Source organism: Colius striatus, chromosome 3 (assembly GCF_028858725.1).
Source record: "Colius striatus isolate bColStr4 chromosome 3, bColStr4.1.hap1, whole genome shotgun sequence".
NCBI lineage: Eukaryota > Metazoa > Chordata > Aves > Coliiformes > Coliidae > Colius > Colius striatus.
The window spans coordinates 56,521,086-56,543,688 of NC_084761.1; the positions used below are offsets into that span (position 1 = coordinate 56,521,086).

Genomic DNA, 22,603 nt, shown 5'->3' on the forward strand with positions numbered 1-22,603 from the left:
CTGTCAGTGATGGCAGATGAAAATGGGGATTGGGTTTTTAAAATTAGAAATCCTGTATTATTGAAATCAGCTATAATCAGTTGTGACTGAAAGCCCATTTTTGCCTTCAGTTGCTGCAGTGAAACATCAGTTATCCCATTGTGCTCTGTGGAATTACTGTAGGGTTTTATTCTCATAAATGAGAACAAAATTTCTCTCTTAATCCTCTCTTTGAACCTAAGTGATTACAGCCTGAATTGCCTCTATGAATGAGGCAACTGCATGTCCCTATTTAACATATTCTACAGGTTTCACAGATTAATTTTCTGCTGGCCTACTCTGATTTCACAGGATTTTAACATCAATTAAAAGCAGGATAAAAACCAAACCAAAACAAAACCTCTTCTTCAAATCAGAATGTTCTAATTTTATGCTGGGATGGGTGTCCCCTGTAGAGACAGCCTCCCTGTGGTTCATATTGTTTCTAACTATCTCAGATGGACACTCCTGGAAACTACTTCCTTGAAAAAAAAAAATCAATGAACACATCTTTGTGCTAAAGAGCGTAACTGTACAAAGAAAACAGAACAAAAAACAGTTGATGAAAACCATAGGTAACAGCAAGTCTGACTACATCTTATAATACGATTCAGGTATAACTGCTTTGAATATTAAAGCAATAAAAGGGGCAAAAATGCACAGCGTATAATTTCAAAGTGACAACAATCAAAGTTCCTTGGAAAAAGAAGAGAAACATTACCCATTTTGCACTTGTTATGTAATTGTTTGTGTCCTTGGGCATGTTTCACCTGCAATCACACTTCCAGCAGTTTGGTGTAGAATTTTTATTACTTCTTTATATTTTGTCATCGTCATCACTATTTATTTTTTTAAATGCGACTGGGCTCACCTGCTTTAAAGAAGTTTTTGAGACATCTGTGTGCATAGTGGACATGGCTATAGTCTCATAATCCTCCTCATGGGAGCGGAAATTACAAAAATGAAATAAAAACTGCAGGTCCCTTTGGAAGTTCTTATTGAGAAACCCATAGAAGATGGGGTTCACACAGGTAGAGATCATGGCAGTGAGGTGGCAAATCAGGAACAACAGGTTGTGGCTGCAGGTAGCGACGGGCAGAATTTCATGGTTCCAATCAAACACGATATTGAAGATGGTGAGAGGCAGCCAGCAAACTGCAAATGCGACCACTATTGAGATCAGCATGATGTTGATCCTTTTGGTTTCAGAGGATCTGTACTTACTGTCTCTCATCTTGTCCATCATGTTGTTCCTTTTTTTTAGTCGTATGTATATCTGCAGGAAATTCAAGAAAGAGAAACGTGTGGGACAGTGTAACCTACAACCATCACCTCTGCAAGGGTAAACAAACACTAGACAGAAAGAAGCATTTATCCCAAGAGGGTTCTCTCTTACCTTCAAGTAGCAAATAAATATAAAACAAAGCGGTCCAAAGTACTGAATCACCAAAAGTGTTGTAGTGTAAGAAAGCCTGGCAGTGTCCAAGGGGAACAGGTCCAAGCACACATATTTGTCCTTGTATTCATCAAATGTTATGTTTCTGAAGGGCTCATCTGTCAATACATGGTAGATCAGGAAAGGCAAAGAGGAAGCTGTGGCTAAAATCCATATGGCAGCAATGCCCATGTAGGCATGTCTGTTGTTCGGTCTCCATCCACGGGGGTTGATGATCAGCTGGTGACGTTCAATAGCAATGAGGACTAGAGAAAAGACGGAGACAGTGATCGACGCACATTGCACAAAAGGGTTCAATTTGCACATGGCCTCCCCAAAAATCCAGTGGTCCATTAAAGTATACACAAAGGTAAAGGGAAGACACATGATGGTCACCAGAAGATCAGAAAAGGACAGGTTGACGATGAGGATGTTGGTAACGTTGCGCATCTCCTTTTGTTTTAAAATAATGACAATCAAGGCCAGATTCCCAGACACTCCCAGAATTATCACAGTCCCGTAAGCCAAGGCCAAAGTGAAGACCATGGCCAAAGGCACGTGGCAGTCCTCATCTTCAAACTGCATGACCTGCGAGTTCTTCTCTGAAAAATTCAGGTGACTGGAAACATTTCCCAAGTGGGCAAGAACCGAAGCATTCATGTTGTTTCCAACTCGACGTGCGACGCTCGCAGCCGCCGCTGCCGCCGCCACTTCCATCCAAACCGCTCCCGGAGCTCAAAAGGTGCCAATCAGCCCCTCCGGAGGGCCTCGGCCCGGCCCGCGCCTCGCTGCCGCATCTCTCTCGCACCACCTGGGGAGAAGGGAAGGAGCAGGGCCGGTCACCCCGGCTATACGCCGCTTGCCCCGACACCCCCCGCCCGGGTCCCGCGGGGTAGCGGGGCAGTCCAGCCTCGCTGCCCGCGGTGCACCGGTGGGCTCCGCGCCGCCGCCGGTCCCCTCGTGGGACGCGGTCACTCTCCTGGCCGGGGAAGCCCCCGTGGGTGATGATCACCAACGGCCGGGAAAACCCCCGCCGGGAAAACATTCCCCTGGCGAGGAAACCTCTGCGGGTGAGGATCACCTACGCTGGCTCGAGAAACGCCCCTGGGTGACGGTCACTCCTTCCTGGCCGGGGAAGTCCCCGCGGGAGGGCGGCGGCGGGTCCGAGGCGGGAGCAGGGGTTGCATGCCGGCGGAAGAAAGGCAGAAAGCAGGATTAAAACGCAGGTCCGCAAGAGCGGGGCGCGACCTGTTCCCGGCTCTTTCCCGCCGGTACCGCTTGCACGAAATAACGAGCTGAGAAGCAATCTCAGTCTTCCACCAGCGTACTTGGTGTTTTGCCGCTCCTTTTACAAATTTAATCTGCAAAGGTCTGCTTTTTCAAGCTGCTTTAAATGGAATTATACCCTGCGAAGATATAGCGGGGGGAATCCCCTATGAGGGGAGGAAAAAGTACTCCCAAAATTGTTGCATTCTTTTTTACCGAACATACACTTGATGTTGAGCAGCTGAGTGCCCATAGCAGCACCAGCAGTGAGTCAAAGGCAAATCAGGACCTCTGAACACCTTAATCTTAGCTAGCAGGGCTGTGTGGCAAAGAAAAAGCAAATCAAGATGAAAGACAAAACATTAGCAAAAAATAAACACTGCAGAAAATTGCTTCACCCATGCAACACAAATAGGCATGCCTAAATAACCAACGCTTTGCAAAGCCTTGGATTTTAAAATCAGAGAAACTCTCTTGTGTTCCGTACACCAAAAAAAAAAAAAAAAAAAAATCAAACCAAACAGAAACAACAAACCAAAACAAAACAGAAAGGAAAATAAAAGGAAAAAAAAAAAAAAAGAAATCAAATAACCTTACACAACTCTATTCCATCTCACCATTAGTGGCAGCCACACTGAATCTGGAACTTTTCCTCTGACCACTCTCCCATGAGCTAAATTTATTGCTCACTTAACCTTGGGCTGTGATAATGAAAGTAATGCCACTTAAAATTCGCACAAGTGGGTTTCAAATCCAACTCCATATGGCACTTATCACAAAAGCTGTAAAAACATTGCCTACTAAAATGTGCTTCATTAAAAGTTACCCTGAATGGGTGAGCTTTTGGTCTTAAATGGTGCTTGATATAAATCTCGGTGCCATAAAGTCTCTGGTGCAGAATTGTCTTTGCTGCTGACGGCAGGCACCTTTTTAACCAGCTGCATGCTGGGGATCAGAGCTGGGGCTTCTTCCTTACTGAGGCAGAGTCAGCATGTGAGGGCTGGGCTTGCAACTCTGGCTACTCCTGAGGGTCAGACAAAGGATGATCGTCTGTGACAACCCCATGCCTTCTCACTGGCATCAGGAGCTCACCTCAGCTGGTTCTGCTGGCTTTTCATAATCATCACCCAGCTACATGAAGCTGTAGCTTGCCTCTGACTGACATTCTACTGTCAAAGTTAAGATCTGTGATTTCAGGGAAAAGGCATCTCTGCCTGAGGTCTGGCTACTCTGATTTCCAAGCTAGCTAGATATCCACCTGAGTATTATCTCTTAGACTTATGCTGACTAAATTTATCAGGTCTCCCTAGTGCACAAAGTCTGGTTTAGGGTCCAATAAAGAACCCCCCGCCCCCAGAGCCTCTTGAAGTATCACTTCAGCCAGAAGTAGGTGCTTTACCCAGAGGGCAAGTGTGTGGGTGAAGCGGAGAGCCAAGAAAGACTCCACAATTCCAGCAGTATGACTTCACTCCAGTCTGAAAATCAATGTCTGGATTGAATCATGGTCTCCACTATCACACGTACAGCACAAGGTGGACAGTTCAGCCCTGGGACTTGACAGGATGATGGCAGGAGCAGAGTGGGTGAGGAGTCGCATCCTGCAAGGAGAAAACCAGACAGGTTTTCTCACCAGCTGGGAGCAAATTGCACCCAGCAATGAGGTGGCCTAGGTTTTCTTTTCCCTTAGTAGAGCTCTGCTCTTGCTTATTTAGTAAATATCAAACTCAAAACCAGCAAACAATACTGCTTCTTCCCTTGGTTCCCCACATAGCAGAGAGAACAGATGGGAATCAGCTCAGAAGCACAGCACTGCTGGCGAGTGACCAGGGGCCCTTCCTCCCTGCCCACCATCCAAAATGGACCAGATACCAGGAGAGGATAAGTTGCATCTCCTGGACAGATACACTGTTCAGTGTCCCCTACCCCACCAGCTCCCAAGCCAGGAGGGAGATCCCTCTGGGTACTGCCACAGGCTGGGGGGAGCCCACAGCTCTGCAGAAGCCTCAGGGTGATTGCACAGTGTCCCCCACCACACATACCACTCAGACTCCCCCGGATGATTTTGGTCAAAAGTTTAGCATCAACAGACAAAAAGGGTGAAATAACATGCTATGAGGTAACTGGAAATGCATTAAAAAAAACTATTGGAGCTCTTCAAAAGCACAGAACGCTGTCAGCCCAACCTGATGGTTCACCCAGCCACTCACAAATCCAAGTGGCAGCCTACCCCTCCCTGAGATTTTGTCACCTGTGCTAAGAGAGCAAGCAAACACCAGCCCAGCCAGCATGCGACCACCCACAGTCACGGGGAAGCAACCGCAGGGAAAACTCACCTTCCAACTGCTCTTCTCCTCTTTGGTCTGCTCAGGGGCTGGCTCAGGAGGCTGGGTGGAAAAGAAGTAGGGAAAGGGGAAGGACCCTCTCTTATTCCTCCAGCTGAAATCCTAAAGATTGGTGAGGAAGGCTGGAGACTCCCCCTTAAAGCCAAACTCCACCTTATCCCAGTACCACATGATGGTGCTCCGCTGAACAAATCCTGAAAATCTATCTCACCGCAAGCACATCACCTTTAAATTACACATCTGGGGGTGGGTTGCCTGGTAATTCTGAAAGAAATGCAATTAAACATTGAAACAAAAGAGGAGGGGGGAGAGCGCAGGGAAAAGCTCAGGAAGGGAGACAGTTTCAAATCACCGTCTGGCTGTTTCAGCATTTTTCTGCAAGTTATTGCCATCTTGTGGCCAAACTAAAGATGGAAGAGCAGCTTTGTTGGAAAGGGGACGAGGAGACGATTTTAAGCATGAGGAGCAAGTCACAAAGTTCAAAGTTCAGCCCTGCAGGCTGTATTAGGAGTTTGGATTTTTAAAAAAGTACAACTAGTTTCTGGTCTATATTTATCATGAGGAGTTTAGATTAGGAAGAATTGTCAAGTTGCTGTGCTTGCTTTTTTTTCTTTTTTCTTTTTTTTTCCAGAGAGAAACAATAAGAAAGTGTTTTACAAGTGTATTGGGTCTGGGGTGGTGGTGTTTTTTTCACAGCAGCTCTTGTAGTGCTGTGCCTTCTGTTGGTAGCTAAGTCAATAATGTATGAAACTTCTAGAAAATACAGCTGTCACTGTGGTTTATGTGGATACTTTTCTGATTCATCCCAGCCAACTGGTTCATGGTCCTGTATGACTTGTGGAAAAAGAGGCATTTCTGCAGGTTTATACAGAGCAGCGTGATACTCCAGGCAGCTGAAGGAAAATGGATTTTCTCCATAGTGAGATGCAGGGCTAAAAATGTGGTGGCTGCTGCCTCGGCCAGCTCTTCTGCCTCTTTTGAAAACTCCAGTTTTCAGCAATCAGACTTTTTTTAGGGTTTGTTGTTGTTATTGTTGTTGTTTGGTTTGTTGGTTTTGGTTTTTTGTTTGTTTGGTTTTTTTTTTTAATGGAGCTGGCCTGAGTAGCTCTGCAAACTGCTACCAGCTATAGTAAACAAATTCATAACAAGCAAAACGGAAAATTTCGTTTTCCATTTGCTGTTTTCATGATCCTGAAACACCTTGCTCTCTCACTCCCAAAAAGCAGTGCTGCAGGAGATCTAACTTCAATGGGCATAAAAATCAGTGAGCTTGGAAGTCTGAGAGAAGTTACTCAGATGAACACAAGCAGCACTTGGAAAATGCCCTGACAAGCCCTGCAGGCTGTATTAGGAGTCTGGATTTTTTTGAAAAACAAAAGTGCCCTAATTCTTCCAAGGTCCCAGATTAATCTTCATGTTTAAGGAGTTACATGCTCCTACATTCTTACTTTCAAGCATACCCTATTATATGGAGACACATCGCGGATAACTCTCAAGTGAGAAACCACATTAACTATAACTAAAAAGACTAGTTGCCCACAGTAAATGATTTTTGCAGAATGAGCCTCGTGAGAAGGTTTCAGAACACAGTACTGAGGCTGATGTTTACATTGTATTTCCAGGAGCTGGGCTCAATTGCATTGTAACTGCAGTCCTTGATGGGAGAAAGGGAAACCTCATAGGTATATAGTATATACCTATACTGGTATATACTGCTATATACCAGTAGTTGGGACACTGCTGACATTTTAACAGTGGCAGCCAGAAGGTTAAGTCAGGCTGTATACAATGCCTCTCAAGAACTTCAGTCATTTTTGCATCACACACCACTCTGAACAGAGCAAAGGTGGACACACTCAGGAAGAGATCTAAGCTGAAAGTCCCATAAAGAGCATATTTCTTCCTGAAGTAGTGACATTCTAGGACATGTAGAGTCAAGGGCTATCATTGCCACAGATGCTGAATGGTCCCTTCACATTACAAAACAGAGAATTTAGCCTGGAGAAAATAAGACTCTAGGAAACCTTATTACTCTCTACAACTACCTGAAAGGAAGTTGTAGTGAGGCAGGGGTCAGTCTCTTCTCCCTAGTAACAAACAATAGAACAAGAGGAAACGGCCTCAAGTTGTGCTGGAGAGGTTCAGGCTGGATATTAGGAGGAATTTCTTTACTGAAAGGGTTGTCAGGCATTGGAACGGGCTGCCCAGGGAGGTGGTGTAGTCACCATCCCTGGAGGTGTTTGAGAGACAGTTGGATGTTGTATTTAGGGAAATGGTCTAGTGGTTGATAGGGCTGGGACAAAGGCTGGACTCGATGATCTTAAAGGTCTCTTCCAGCTGAAACGATTCTGTGATTCTATCATTCTAATAAGAAAAAAAAAAGAAAAAGAGAATTATTGTCCAATACAGAGATTTTTAAGGGCACAGGAAAAAATATTTTTCTATGCCAGGATGATCCCACAGCTTCCCTGTAATGCTCTTACCCATATGAGCAAGATGGCTGTTTTGAAAACTGTTTTAAATACTAAAATAAGCATTCTGTGATACAAAATTTTCATACCTTGTCAACATCTATCCAGAGCAGAGATACATTTTCGGGACCAGTTCAGAAAAAGACGATTGGGTTTGCATGACAAGAGTTTGGTGGCAGGAGGGCTGCAGGGGTGGCTTCTATTACAAGACACCAGGGGCTGCCCTCGTGTTGGGCAGAACCATTTTCATCCAATTCCAAAATGATTATGAGGAGGAATTTCTGATGGACCAAAGTTGAGCCCATCAGTGATGCTGGTGGTGCCTCTGTGAGAACGTATTTAAGAAAAGGTAAAAAATACTTCATACCAATTGTGGGAGAGAGGAATGAGAAAGTGAGAGATGCAGCTCTTCAGACACCAAAGTCAGTGAAGAAGGAGAGGGAAAAGATACTCCAGGCACCAGACCACAAATCCCCCTGCAGCCTGTGGTGAGAACCATGGTGACACAAGTTGTTCTCCTGGAGCCCATTGAGGACCATGGATACATCCATGCTGTGATCCATGCAGAGGATCACACAGGAGCAGGTTTTCTGTCAGGAACTGCAACACATGGAGGGGCCCTAGATGGAACAGTCTGTTCCTGAAAGACTGTGGGTAAGACTCACGTTGGGGCATGAGGAACTGCACCCCATGGGAAGGACCCATGTTAGAGAAGTTTGTGAAGGACCGTATACCACCTCAGGGACCCAGCATTGGAGCAGTGATGCAGCACGAGGAGGAAGGAGCAGCAAAGACAATGTGTTATGACCTGAGCACCACCCACATTCCTTGTCCCCCTGCGCTGCCCAGGAGGGTGGGAGTATAGAAGTGTCAGAAGGAAGGAGTGAGGTGGAGCCTGGGGTTGAGAGGTGTGAGGAGCTGTTTTTCGTCTGTTTCTTATCATCCTACTTTATTTTTAACCTACCACGGAGGTAGGTTAAATGGTGTCTTATCAAAATCCAAATTGAGAAATGTCACTATTTCTGCCATAGAAATTGCCAGAGTTTCAGATAGGTATGATTATTTTCCTCCATTTGGTCATTAGTCATGAAGATCTCAATTTCATCAGTAAATGACACAATTTGTAATAATCTACATTTTAATGGCTAGTATAGATAAGAATCTCAAAGACTGTATAAACACGGGAAAAATAAACCTCACAATGCTTCTTTTACATTATGAAAATATAACAACTACCTGTAAGAGACTAAAGAGAGCCAACATGTCATTAAGTGACCTTAACTCACAGTAATAGCAACAAATATTCATAACATTATTCACTCTGCAGATGGATGCAAGGTCAGGCTGTAAATAATGCAGTGGAGCAATGGAAAAGGCTGCCTCAGTCACTGAGTCTTTCAAATATATATTCTGTACATATACGTGTGTGTATATACACATACACGTGCTATAACATGAGTCTTGCAACAAGCTTCCTGCTCTGCCAGACGGCTATGTGCCCACCTGAGATGGCTGCACCTGTTGGAGCTGTATCAGTCTTCTCTGAAGCACTTCACATACTTGTGAGTACTAAAAGACACTAATAAATCCTAACTCAAATAAACAGAGACGGGCTTCTTTCAAACTCTTTCTGTTATAGGTATACTAAATACATGCTTTGAAGTAAAAGCCACATAGCATCAAGAAGATTAAACATTATCCTCTTCCAGGGACTAACTTGTTTCAGTGCATCAAAGGCACCTGGGACTGGACGACTGTGTTTGTTTGTGTGTGTATGTTTATCTGTGTGAAGGCATGACATTGCAAAAAGATATTAAGTACAATAAACAGAAAACTATTGTCTCAACTAAGGAAACAGAAGAGCTTGACTAAAAGAATATAGAATTTCTTTGAAGAAAACACATTGAGAAGGGAACAAGATGTTTTTAGGAAACACATGGAAAAAATGCTGCCAAGAGATCAATCCATTAAAATTCTCTCTCGCTGTGACTCTCAGAAACGGAAAAGAAAATACGTCATAAAATGAGACTGTCACTTTCATTGCAACATATTGTCATGTATTCAGCCAATACAATCTCTCTGTAAAACTTAACATCCACCTGACAGAAATGAAACACTCTCTGAAGTTCTGGGTTTTTTTAACTTTATTTTTATTTTATATATTTTTTAACTTTTTTTTTAACTTTATTTTTATTTTTATTTTTGTTTTTATTTCTAGTAATGAATGCCAGTACCATTTAGACACTTGCATTTCACATTACACTATTCGCAGATAAAGGAACTCAACGCTCCCTGGGGCAAAAGTCTGTCACCAGTAGCCTAAACAGACATTTTGCTGTTGAGTACAATGAGAACAGCAGCAAATCCTCTGTTTGGCTAACTGTATGCTTGTTCTGCACTATCTGCACTGACCCCAAACATAACAATACTTCATTTGACCACTAATGTCACAAACCCAAGGAAGTTGCATGATAATTATGTGGTTAATCTCTGATGAGACTCTTGCTGTTGCATCTCCATTTTCAATGATATAGCCAAGCTAAGAAGTATAAAGCTATCCTATTCATTTACAGTGTTACTTGAAGACTGCTTGACGTATAACCTAAATTATGTTTACTTGGATAAAATACCAGGTCATGTTTTCCGCTACAGCTACCCTACTCTGTCCATTCAAGGTTCAAACTCATGCATAACTATACACAAGCTCTCATCTGATTTCAGATGCAGCAGAAATAGACCCTGTGCTTCAGTATGATCATCCAGAAGGGCATTAGTAGTGTACAAGGTGACCCAACAAATGTTCATGCTCTGAAACATTTTGTTAATTAACCATCAGATGTCTTGCCTTTCAGTACAAAGACATCTCAACCAGTGCAAGCCTTTACTAGTCCAAGGCTTGCTGCCTTCATGCCCACCTGCATTATTAAGTAAGAATCCATGGAAGTGATGGGCCAGATACTTACCAGCAGAAGTAAGACATTAGTGGTATTTTTAATGTTATTTTCTGTGGTATTTTAGTAGTATTTTTGTGGAGGGTGAACAGTTGGGATTGAAGTGTGTGAAAAATTTTGATCGACAGGCTCTTGTCACTGATGGATAATGTTAGGAAAAGGGGCAATGGGTATAAACTGGAACACAAGAGGTTCCAAAGAAACACAAGGAAGAATTTTTTCACTATGAGGATGACAGAGCATTAGCACAGGCTGCCCAGATGGGTTGTGGAGTCTCCTTCTCTGGAGACATTCAAAACCCACCTGGATGAGTTCCTGTGTGACCTACTCTAGGTGATCCTGCTCTGGCAGGGGAGTTGGACTAGATGATCTTTGGAGGTCTCTTCCAACCCTTGAGATTCTGTGACATGCTTTCCATGTACCTCACAAAATGCCTCAAACTCTGTAGTAGAGTCCTACCATTTTAGACTGTTATGCCTGTGGAAAGGTGCTCTGTTACTAGCAGACTTTACAGAAACATTAGACTTTGATTCATGGCAAGCTTTGACTCAGGGCAACTGGCCACATGCTGTGGAATTTGGATGTTAGGTGGCTTAGACCTTGATTTTTCATGGCATTCATCAGTTCTCACCAACTTCAGTTGGAGCTTTGAGTCTTCACATCTTTCACAGTTAGCCTTTAGAGGCTAAATTCTCAAAGATGTTGGGATGATAGTCTCAAAAGAAAGATATGTTTGGGAACGTATTAAGAAACATGCAAAAATTAATTTGTATTCTTACAACCATAAGGGTTCTCTCCTGTATTTCCCAACATGCCTGCCTGACTCGGGAACCCCAGCCTTCTCTCTCCAATGCACGATTTTTCTTCCCCAGCCCCTTCAGAACAGGTATCTTTCATCATCACCATCTCTCATTTCTTCCAGGACTCCTCCATATTTTCATCATGGAGGCTGGTTTCTAGGGAACTTGTATGGTTACCTGTTGTCAGTCCTGACATTAGATCCCTCTAATGTCAGTACCTTTCCTGTCTCTAGACCATCTATTTCATTATTCAGTAGTATTACTGGCAAGATAGAGGTACACAAACTGTGAAAAGGAAAAAAATTATAACGATCTGCATCATTGCCTCTGATGTGAGCAAGTATCAGGGACGAATTGTCCAAATACAGCTGAGAGAAATCTGGTGCTATTTACAGGTCCAGAGACGAAAAAAATCTAAATAAGCACATACCTACCAGCACATTACTGGTTGATGAACTCACCCGAAGTAAGACAACTAACAAAACCTGCATGATATTTTGTTCTTAGAGAAAAATTTGAGGAAGACACACTTGTCTTACTGACTGCTCTTGCTAAGAAGCATGTAATTTCTGGAGACTGTTTGGGAAGCTGGAGGCAGTGACCACCTGCCTTAGAAACGGTCAACATGGGTGTAGGCTGTTTGTAGCTTTATGAAAGTACAATGGCATGCCACATAAATCACAGCTGTGTAAGAAACTATATTTTTCCATTTGTGGGCTCTCCCAGCAAACTTGGATTTTTTGTTTGTTTGGTTTTGTTTTGTTTGTTTTTTCAAATGACAATGTCAGTCTGCTGTAGCTGGAATTTTTCACAGAAAATTCCCTCTTTCCAGGAAGGAACTTCCACTTCAAGCAGTGGGGCCAGCGATATGCAAATCTTCTCTGGGACAAGGGACACACAGGTAAATCAGTGCCCTGGAAGATAGTCTTGATCCTCCCATCACAGATTAGAACCTGAATGAGTTTCTATCCTGAGGTCAAGGATTTGCATGAAAAGCTTCAAAGCCATCAGTGTGAGGTGGCAAAGGGTCAAAAATGCTAAGAACAGTTGCTCAGCACTAGAAAAGGACTATTTTTTTCTCCTTCGTGACTAAGAGGAGAGCTGTCTTAAAAGGATGAAATGGATTGGCACGTCATTTCCACCTGGCAGCTCCCTGTGCTCCACTTGCACATGCAGTGATTCACCAGCAGTGGGTGGTGAATAATGCAGAAGCAGGCGAAAGAAGATGGGACACAATCTTCCTCACCATCCTGAGCTCATCTGCTGAAGACTAAGGTTAATTGTTCCTTGATCACTTACCCTAAAATGAATATGTTTTAACCAAAGGTAAAAAGGAACCTAACTGGAGCTTTCAAAAGATAATTTACAATAGAGTTGATCCAGCTGTTTTGTCTTTGTGTGGTACAGTCTTTCACAGGCTAATTATGCTGACAGCTTTTCCGCAGCGCTGTGTTAATATCAACTGTCAAAGGAGTGCCTCAGCAAATGGAAAAGTCATTACATTTCGTGTCAGATTCTGCCACTTGTGCTCCCGGAGACCTGCACGTCACTCAGTTCTCCAGTAGCCTTGTAATTGGACGATGATCAATGACTCTTCTTGTGCTGCTGGTGAGAACAGTAGAACTTGTCTTTTCATGCCTTGTGCTATGACACATCCAACAATTTTTACACTTTAAAATATTGCTCACTTAAAAAAAAAAAAAAAAAAAAGTCCTGCCTTCTCACTGATGGCCCAGATAAAATTAAAACCACCCTTCAGATAAGTGCCTCTGTAGGAAGAGTTACTCAACTCAAAAAGGAAAACTCTTTGGGGGGAAATCCGCCGCCTCCCACCTGTTCTAAAATAATGGCAAAAACTGACGAGTGTTTGAGCAGTATGGCTAAATACAATCAGAGCTCCGACGCAGCCGAAGCGAGGGGAACGGGAGAGCGCTCAGGTCAGCGCTCTGCCATTTCTCGGCTGTGCTCACACCTCCCGACGTCCCGCGACACACAGAGCAATTCACTCTTGCAAAATGCCGTGTCCTAAGCTCCGGGTGAGAAACCGAGAGCATCCCTACACCCTGGCGAGTGCGGGGGTTGTTTACAGTCTCGCCGTATTTCCATGGAAACTCTAATTGCCGAACCGTGCGAGGCGGGCTCCAGACACCGCCCGCAACGGCCGCCCCAAAGGCACCCGCCCGGCAGCTCCGGCTCCGGCCCCGACCCTGCCGGCGGCCGCCCGAGCAGCTACCGCCACCGGTACGGCCACCCCCGCGTCACGGCCGGCATCCCGCCGAAGGGCTCTACCGCAGGACAGCCCCGGCGCACGGTAGCACCCGCGTTAAGATGTGCCGCCCGGCCGCCGCCGGGAGCCGCGCCGCCGCCCGCCGCCGGGGCTCCGCGCTCGCCACTCCGCGGCCCGGCCCGCAGCCATGAGCGCCGCCGGGGGCGGCCCGCCTCGCCCCGCGCCACGCACCCGCGCTCCGCTCCGCGGACCCCGCCGCCGCGCAACCCCGAGGCGGCCGCAGCCGGCAGGCGAGCGCAGGTAACGCTCCGCGGGGCGCGGCGCGGCGCGGGGGGGGGCTCAGCGCAACCTCGCGGGGTGGCTCCGCAGCCAATGCGCCCAAATCGGCGGGTTTCGCTTCAGCTGCGGAGCGGGTCTCGTCCCCGTCCCCGTCCCCGTCCCCGTCCCCGCTGAGCCGAGCCCAGCTCAGCACAGCTGCGGCGGCTGCGGGTAGCCCGGGACTGCTGGCTAAGGCGGCTGCGGGGTTTGGGACGCAGCGCAGTGGGGGGCGCGCAGTGCCAAGGGATTCCCTAGTGGGGTGTAGAAGGGGTAAAAAAAACAACCTTACGAGGCTTGCTTTGGGTGTTTTTGCCTTTGCAAGCGAGGAGCTGTTGTACTCCCTGGCGTAAAATGTAGACGTGCATGTCGAGTCTTCTGTTCCGGACAACAAATACCCTGTTACATTGCATAACATTTCCTTGGACCTGGAGAAATAATCTTATTAGTTGGTGTTTGTTTATTTTGGGAAGCTGTATTGTTGTTTCCCAGGGTAGTGTTGCAATTCTGCTATTTCAGTAGCATATAATTCAGATGAAGAGGCACACTGTTAACATGAACAAAAGTCCATTTTGCTGGACTTCTGAATCTTTTGAATTTGCCGAGGTTCTCAGACTAGATTTTGCTGTAATTGCATGTAATAAACAAGAACATTTGAAGCTCAAGCATTTAATCTTTAGCTTGTGGTTTCAATTTTTGGCTCCAGCGTTACCTCAGTTTTAAATGATGTGAGGACATCATTTCTCAAGTAGTAACAGTGTAGCTCAGTGCTTTCCTTAAGCTTAGGTGATCAGGCAGGTACAGCCTGTCGTATTGTTTATAACTGTGTAGAAGTTTAAAGATTTTCTCTGACTTCATTGTCTATATAGTCCTGATACCACCCCAGGATTTCTGCAGAAAGGTTGTCTTACTTAGAGAATTTTCATGTTTTGCGTCCTTCTTGTATGTGTTTGTCTTTACTTGGTTTTAAGGTAGAAAAAGGTCTCCTAAACTCTTGGTCTGAGATAAGAACAATATAATAGTAATAATGATAATAATAATTAGATGAAAGACAACAAAAAAACACAAAACCCCAGAAAAGACGAGTGACGCCCAATGCAATTGCTCACCATCCTCTGACTGATGCCTGGACAGTCTCAGAGCAGTGCTCTGCCCCTCCCTACAAGCTCCCCCCATTTTATATACTGAGCATGACAGCCTATGAATAGCCCTTTGGTCAGTTTGGGTCGGCTGTCTTGGCCATGTTCCCTCCCAGCTTCTTGTGCCCCCCCAGCCCACTTGCTGGCAGGGCAGAGTGAAAAGCAGAAAAAGCTGAAGCACTGCTCAGCAATAACCAAAGCATTCCTGTGCTCACACAAATGCAAAACACAGCTCTGCAACAGCTACTAGAAAGAAAATTAACTGTCCCAAAACCAAGACAGTAGGATAAAATAAAAATTAATATAAGATATATAATAAACCACAAATAAACCTTAATATAAATATCTTATCTAATAGAAGGAATATTTTCTCAAAAAACAATTGCCTTCAGAGGACAGTTGCCTGCTTAACTTTTGTGTTCTTGAAGATTTCCATTTAAATATGTAAAAAAGAAAAATAATATCTAGCCTATTCACTCTCCTAAATTGTGAACATGATTTTGGTGAGAGTAAAAATCACAGAGAATCACACTGAGGTATATCACAAATGAATGTGATTTAAGAAGGTGTTACTTGAAATCTTTCAAGATAATGGTACATCAGCTGTCTTAAAATACATGTTACAGTAAAAGGTAACCACAAAGCTTCCTGTCTCAAACATCCCATTGAAACTAAAGGAGACCTAAGCAAACCCAAAGGGTGTGGGTTTCTCATACAAGTGTAGGTAAGCACAGTCTCAGGGAGTAGATGCAGATCAGGAGCACAGAAAAGGGATCTCAGTTGCCTGACTGATTGATACAGGAGTGGAAACTGTTTGAAATTTTGGAGATGATAATTAGAAAATCTCCTATCTCTCCAGTACCTTCAGATCAATTAAATTTGATCTTGAAAACAGGCACAAGAGCACCCCAGTTCTGTGGTGCATTCCATTTAGAAATACACTTCAAATATGAGGAGAACATTTTTAAAAGAAGCTATATTATTTTATTCTATTTCCCACAGTGGGATTTTCAGGCATCTTCATTTCCCTGAAAGCTACACTGATGTGCTGCACTGGGATCGACCAACTGATGAGAGAGAGAGAGTGAACAAATCCCCAAAAATAGAAGCAGCTGTTAAAACAAAGCTGGAAGATAAACACCAATAAGTGCACACAGCTCTGTGAAATCAGTGGTGTGCTAACATGAGTTTGGGGACTGAAGATCAATGATACAAGGGGAACACTTGTGTTTGCATCTTGAGCGCCAAAGGCACTCAAGCTGAGAGAGCAACCACTTCCTTTGGAGCAGGAGAGGAAGGTCAGGGAGCAAGAGACCCTCTTGGTTACTTTTGAAATTTGGAGGGAAAAGACTGCTTTCATTTCACAGAAGCTAAACGGAAATAAAATGTTTTGGAGGCATTTTGAAAAGGTGACTTCTGTCAGCACAGCAGTTCTCTGTTGAAAACAACGGACTTATTCTCTCTTTCTCTGTGTTTTTTGTCGCTCTGAAACTGTGACTGTAGAGAAATGGTGCAGAAGTGGCTGCAGTGTACCCCAGACTTCTCTAGTGCCCCAAGTGTCCAGACAGGGCCTGACCAGAGTGTATTGTGGCTCCTTCCAGTACTCCTTCCTCATGGAAATCAAGACCTGTGGTAGGGTACATGGCACCTGCTGAGCTCTCACTGAAAGCAAGAGGCAGCCACAACACAGAGGGAATGGCGCTCAAGAGCTCATGCTGGAATTCAGAGGCACTTCTCTTAAGTTCCTTCAATACAGATGTGTCTTGCCAAAGTATGTCTTCTTCAGCAAAACCAGCATATTCAACAATTTTTCAATCACATTTTTAAGAGTAACTCAGTAAACATTCATTTAATAAATATGTTCAGGCATGACAACACATAACATTTTCTTCCTTGATCCTAATCTTAGCATTACCTGTATGGAATGTAAATTTATATAGGAGAAAATATCTATGGTGCATCTGACTTGAGAGTCTCTTCCTTTTGACTTTTATTCATCCAAAGCTGAGCGTAACACCAGGGAATAACAGCAACATCACCCCATTTTTGTCCCCATTTCTCTCCATAGAATCCATTGAGAAAAACTGAGAAAACTGGAATGAAAATTATACAGATTTATCTTCAGATCATAGCACATAATTGGAATGGAATGGAGAGCCTCTTTTACCACTAGGGCTGCCTGTTTTTTCTCCATGCACTGATGAACCTATGCCCTAAGATCAACCTTTTTTAGTGATAGCCAATATCACCAAAAAGTGTAGGGAGGAAGCTGCAGTTTCAATAACTGAACCAACTGAACTTTCAGACATACATGGGTGCTATTTTAATTTCAGCATCAGTGTGCGTTGCTGATATTCAATATGACCTTTGGACAGATATGGCTACGTGTGGGAATTTAACCACTACTGGAAATACCTGTAGGTACTCTAAAAACCGTCCTAATCTCCAGGTTTCTGAGACAGAAACAATATCTGCAGTTGTTTCTCCTTTACAGGTTAGTCCTTCAACTTAGTAGCAGGTAAAATAGAAGGTTACACAGAATGGTCCCTCTTAGCACAGAGTTACTTGGGTAGGCACATATAATAAATGAAAAGCTCATTCCTTCAGAGTCATCAATACTTTGAGAGTATCATAAGAGTTTTTGAGGTTTTTTTGAATTTCCAAGTGGTACTGGATTTCTTTCCCTCTTTCCTATTTGTTGTCCTATTCTCAGTCAATGAGTGGTACGTTAGTAACCAAGATTTGAACAGATACAACTCTTGAGTGAGGTCTCATTTCCCATTCTCAAATAACTCTTGATTGATTTCAAACCTGCTATCAGGCAATGAGATGCTTAACTCATTGCTGTCTTAATCTGTGCAAGATATAAAATGGAAAAAGAAGGTGACCAAGCAAAAAGAAAATTGTCCAAAATTACACTAATGGCTTTTTCACTATTAAATCTCCGGTTATAGCCAAGACTTTTTCCTATGTACTTCTCAGCTAAGATGAATGTGTTAGTGAAAAGGTAATAGAATGTTCACCCTGAAAGTGTTAGGCAGATACTATTTCATATTGAAACACAACATACAGTTGAAACGGCTTTCATGAATCAGAAGAGAGTCTGCAGATTACAGATGCATGCACACACTGAACTCTGCAAAAGCATCAGTCATAGCAAACCCCATGGTTCCTCCATGCTGAACAGAGGGGAAAAAATGATACAGGTATGACATAACAGGGAAGTAATTCCACAAGCCTGAGGTAGGGGAATGTATTTTATCCAGGGCAGAGCCCTTCTGGGCTTTCCTCAGACAAAAATTACATTGAGTCACATTTAGAGAGTAGAAAGGAATTTCAGCTGATTTTGGAAGTCACTGTGGTCTGCAGATCATGCTGTTTTCAGATGGTTACAAGCAACTCAGAAATTAACTCAGAAAAAGCAACTAAAAACCTGGTTACTTCTTTAGCTAATACTCGTATAAGAGAAGATCACCAAAATGAAAACTTCTATTAACATAGAAACAGAGAGATTGGATCATTTACAGAATTTCTACACTGCTCATTTAAAGTTAGTCTAGAGGCAAGGACACTCTCAGATGTTGTTTTTCTATCTACTATATGGTTTTCCACCATTTCACCAAAGACTGGAAAAAGTTAAACAGAAACAATTTGCACTCATGCCACTCTGCTCATACACACATAATTATAATATTTAGATTATCTTAACACACATATCCAATTCTTACTTCTATTTAGGTGTAAAAAGCACTTTACATCAGTGTTATGGGAAGTTGACAAGGCTTATTTCTGTTCACCTCTACCCAACACATTACTTGCCAGACACAAGAACTTGCAGTTTCTTACTTTTTTTTTAATCACAGAATCATAGAATCACAGAATGGTAGGGGTTGGAAGGGACCTTTAGAGATCATCTAGTCCAACCCCCCCGCAGAAGCAGGGTCACCTAGATCAGGTCACATAGGAACATGATCAGATGGGTCTTGAAGACCTCCAAGGACAGAGACTCCACAACCCCTCTGGGCAGCCTGTTCCACTGCTCCCTCACCCTCACAGTGAAATAGTTTTTTCTTATCTTTAAGTGGAACTTTTTGTGTTAGGTATTATTAATTTTACATGAGGACATTCCCGTCACAACACATGGTCAGTGAATATTCTGGGGGCATTGTATGGTGTGTGTTTCCCTTTGGCACCCAACAGAAGAGATGCATGCATTGTGGTGTGAAGGAAGGAGCACATCTGCACATGTAGAGGAAACACAGTAATATTACTGCACTTTGAAGTGGTCAGAGCTCACAGAAGACAGCTATGTTCTTCAAGAGCCTCGCCTCTTATTACTTTACAAGTTTAGCCTTCTACTCAATCTATGTATGGATTTTTTTGTTTGTTTAGATCTTTCTGGTTTACTTTGCCTAAAATTTTTTTACATTAAGCAATTTTATACTGAATATTGGCACTTTGGGGAATTTTGACTTTGAAACTTTAGTATGTGCAGGTGCCTAATGTAAACTGGGGTTTAAACCGAATTTTCCTGTCTTTCTGTTTCTTCTGAAATAAAGACTAATACATGAATATTCTGTAGGCAGAATAACTTTGTGCTGAACTAAGATGTTTTGGTGTTAAATAAACCATCTTGGGTCACTGACAGGGGATCTCCTTATAAACAGATCCTTTTTGAAAGTCCTCACCTGTTTTGTGTTACTTTTCTACCAGCAAGGTAAGCAGTACTACTGCAGTTGATAGCATATGTCAAAACATCATACATTTGCAGGTGCTCTCATTATAATTTGCTGTCATGTAGTGATTAGGCACATGCCCAGATGGTGATTGTAATTTCCTTACTCATATCAATAAGCTGTTACTCACATGAGTAATCTTATTTACTCAAAATGGATTGCTTTTGTAGCTAGCTGCTCCCTTGTGGAAAGGTTGACAATATGGTCTACAGCAAGATGTAGCTAGGAGCCATCATCATAATGCAGGACCTTAAATTGCCCTCATCTCATGTGAGTGGACAGGTAGAAGGCCTATGTCTGCTGAATGCCAAGTGATAAACCCTAGAAAACTAACTTGTGTCGACCTGATGCAGGATCTGCCTCACAGTAGAATAATGTGATTATTTATTGATTTGTGTTTAGGTGGTACAAGGCAAATTTACGTTCCCTTACATTCTGATTAACAGCAGCATCATCCTTCCTTCAGATACTAATTAATGCTTTTCTTGTTCTAAGCAGGATTGTAAAATGGATTTAGGATTCAAAGACCGTAACAACAGGACACCTACCAAGAACACCTCTACTACTGCAAAGAATTTTTCAGCCTGGGAAGACTATAAGAGTAGTGTTGATGACATACAGTACTTTCTCATTGGGCTGTACACACTTATAAGTCTGGCTGGTTTTGTGGGAAATCTGCTTATACTAACGACTCTACTAAAGCGCAAGCAGAAGACAATAATAAATGTCCTAATTGGTAACTTGGCCTTTTCTGACATCTTGGTTGTGCTGTTTTGTTCCCCTTTCACATTGACATCTGTCCTGCTTGACCAGTGGGTGTTTGGCACTGTCATGTGCCACATAATGCCCTTCCTCCAGTGTGTGTCAGTTCTAGTTTCAACTTTGATATTAATATCTATTGCTGCAGTCAGATACCGTATGATAAAATATCCCCTCTCTAGCAACTTAACAGCAAAACAGGGCTATTTCTTAATAGTGACCATTTGGGCCTTTAGCTTTGCAATTTGCTCCCCTCTGCCAGTTTTCCACAAAATCGTGGACCTCAGCAAAACTCTGAATTTAGAGGCACTGGAGAACAAGCTCTTGTGTATTGAGTCATGGCCTTCCGATTCCTACAGGATTGCCTTCACGATAGCCTTACTGCTCATGCAGTATATATTGCCACTGGTGTGTTTAACCGCTAGTCACACCAGCGTCTGCAGGAGCATAAGTTCCAGGCTGTCAAACAAGGAGAACAAGTTTGAAGAAAAGGAGATGATAAACCTAACTCTTCATCCCTCTAAGAGCACCAGCACACAGGTGCGTTCTTCCCACCATTCCAGATGGAGCTGTGCCTTTGGCAGAAAGCACCACCGAAGGTACAGTAAGAAGACTGCAAGTGTGATGCCAGCTGTTTCGAGGCATCATCAGGAAACTCATTCCAGAGACCTCCCAGAAACCTCTGGCACAGAAAAAAGCCAGCTCTCCTCCTCCAGCAAATTCATCCCTGGGATACCTGTCTGTTTTGAGATGAAACCAGAAGAAAATAGAGAAATCCAGGGCATGATTGCAGTATCCCGCTCCATCATCAGAATTAAGACAAGATCTAGGAGAGTTTTTTGCAGACTGACCGTGCTAATCCTAGTTTTTGGTTTCAGCTGGATGCCTCTTCACCTTTTCCACATCGTGACGGATTTTAATGCCACTCTCATTTCTAACAGGCATTTCAAATTAGTATATTGCATATGCCATTTACTGGGTATGATGTCCTGCTGCTTGAATCCCATCCTCTACGGGTTCCTTAACAACAGCATAAAAGCTGACTTAATGTCCCTTATTCCATGCTGCCAAATACCATGATTTTATGTGCCCCAAGATAAAATAAAACAAACAAGTTTGGCTTTTAAGCATATTGATGTACATAGCTGTAAAAGCTAAAGTAGTTTAGCTTAGTTTGACTTGGCTTTGATTAGTAGCACTTCACGTGAATGGACAGTTCTATGGCTGCATGTATTTCTTGCATTGGGCAGAAATATATACATATACAGTAATATTCTTCTAGTTGTTGCATATAAGAAATCATGCCCAGTGTACAAAAGGAGAATCCTGTTTTCACTACCTGAAAAATTGGCCATTTGTACTTTGGAATTGTACAGAATATATAGTAAATGTATGACTACTTAGACATATCAGTATTAACTGTCATAAATCTATAATAAAATAAGTACCATTTACTAAATAACAACTGTTGAGACTATTTTAGTGTATACTTTGACTCTTTTCTAAGATAATTGAACATCTGTTTCTGGATGTGATTGGAAAAATATTTTTCCTTAGCCGTTTGACTCATACTTTGCAGTATCTCTGCAAGATGGTTTGCTGCTGGTTCCCAGATTACCTTATTCCTTGAAACAAGTTTGTGGGTAGTTGTTCTTGTCTAAATTGTTTCCATCTCACTGTGTTTACCCAACACAACCTACCTCTGATTTCCATAGCAAATTTTTACTCTGGCTTCTCATTTCCTGCAATTTCAGCCAGGCCTGAACTTATCTATAGTTGTGCCTTGGTTCTTATGGTGATGACTCCCCTGAATATACAACAGTAAGCTGTCACTACCTAAGTGACAGTGTAAAGAAAATTAAAACAGAAAGCGGCATTTTTTTGTCTTTATGATAAAGCAGAAGCTTACTGCACTTCATTATAGATGACTCACTTGCTTTGGAGAGCTGCAGCAGCTTTCAAATAAACCTGCATGCACACACGTGCACATGCGTGTGCACACACACACACAGACACATTCACACAGGCTTTCTGCATCTCCTTCCACCTCTCTCTTTTTCTCTTTTTTTAACTATTCGAGTACTTTTTCTTCCAAATTTAAATCACATGCATCTTCCCTAAGGGAGTCATGTTACATTTCACAG

The 22,603-nt window shown here is 43.1% G+C and overlaps 2 protein-coding genes across 2 annotated transcripts; one reads left to right on the forward strand and one right to left on the reverse strand.

Moving 5' to 3' along the window:
- Positions 1 to 835: 835 nt before the first annotated feature.
- Positions 836 to 2,113, reverse strand: NPY1R (neuropeptide Y receptor Y1). The gene is made up of 2 exons (XM_010208695.2): positions 1,415 to 2,113; positions 836 to 1,294 (listed from the first exon to the last, which is right to left on the reverse strand). The coding sequence occupies exons 1-2, from the start codon at positions 2,111 to 2,113 to the stop codon at positions 836 to 838; spliced, it is 1,158 nt and encodes a 385-aa protein (XP_010206997.1).
- An 18,094-nt stretch (positions 2,114 to 20,207) lies between these two features.
- On the forward strand, positions 20,208 to 21,547 carry NPY5R (neuropeptide Y receptor Y5). Its single transcript, XM_010203595.2, has one exon. The coding sequence runs from the start codon at positions 20,208 to 20,210 to the stop codon at positions 21,537 to 21,539; it is 1,332 nt and encodes a 443-aa protein (XP_010201897.2). The 3' UTR covers positions 21,540 to 21,547.
- The last annotated feature ends 1,056 nt before the right edge of the window (positions 21,548 to 22,603 follow it).

What these genes read in the sequence shown, in the direction of transcription:
- NPY1R (XM_010208695.2), bottom strand. Translation starts at nt 2,113, where the DNA reads ATGAATGCTTCGGTTCTTGCCCACTTGGGAAATGTTTCCAGTCACCTG. An exon ending in TATTTATTTGCTACTTGAAG is followed by an intron (nt 1,295 to 1,414) that starts GTAAGAGAGAAC and finishes AATTTCCTGCAG; the next exon opens with ATATACATACGACTAAAAAA.
- NPY5R (XM_010203595.2), top strand. Translation starts at nt 20,208, where the DNA reads ATGGATTTAGGATTCAAAGACCGTAACAACAGGACACCTACCAAGAAC.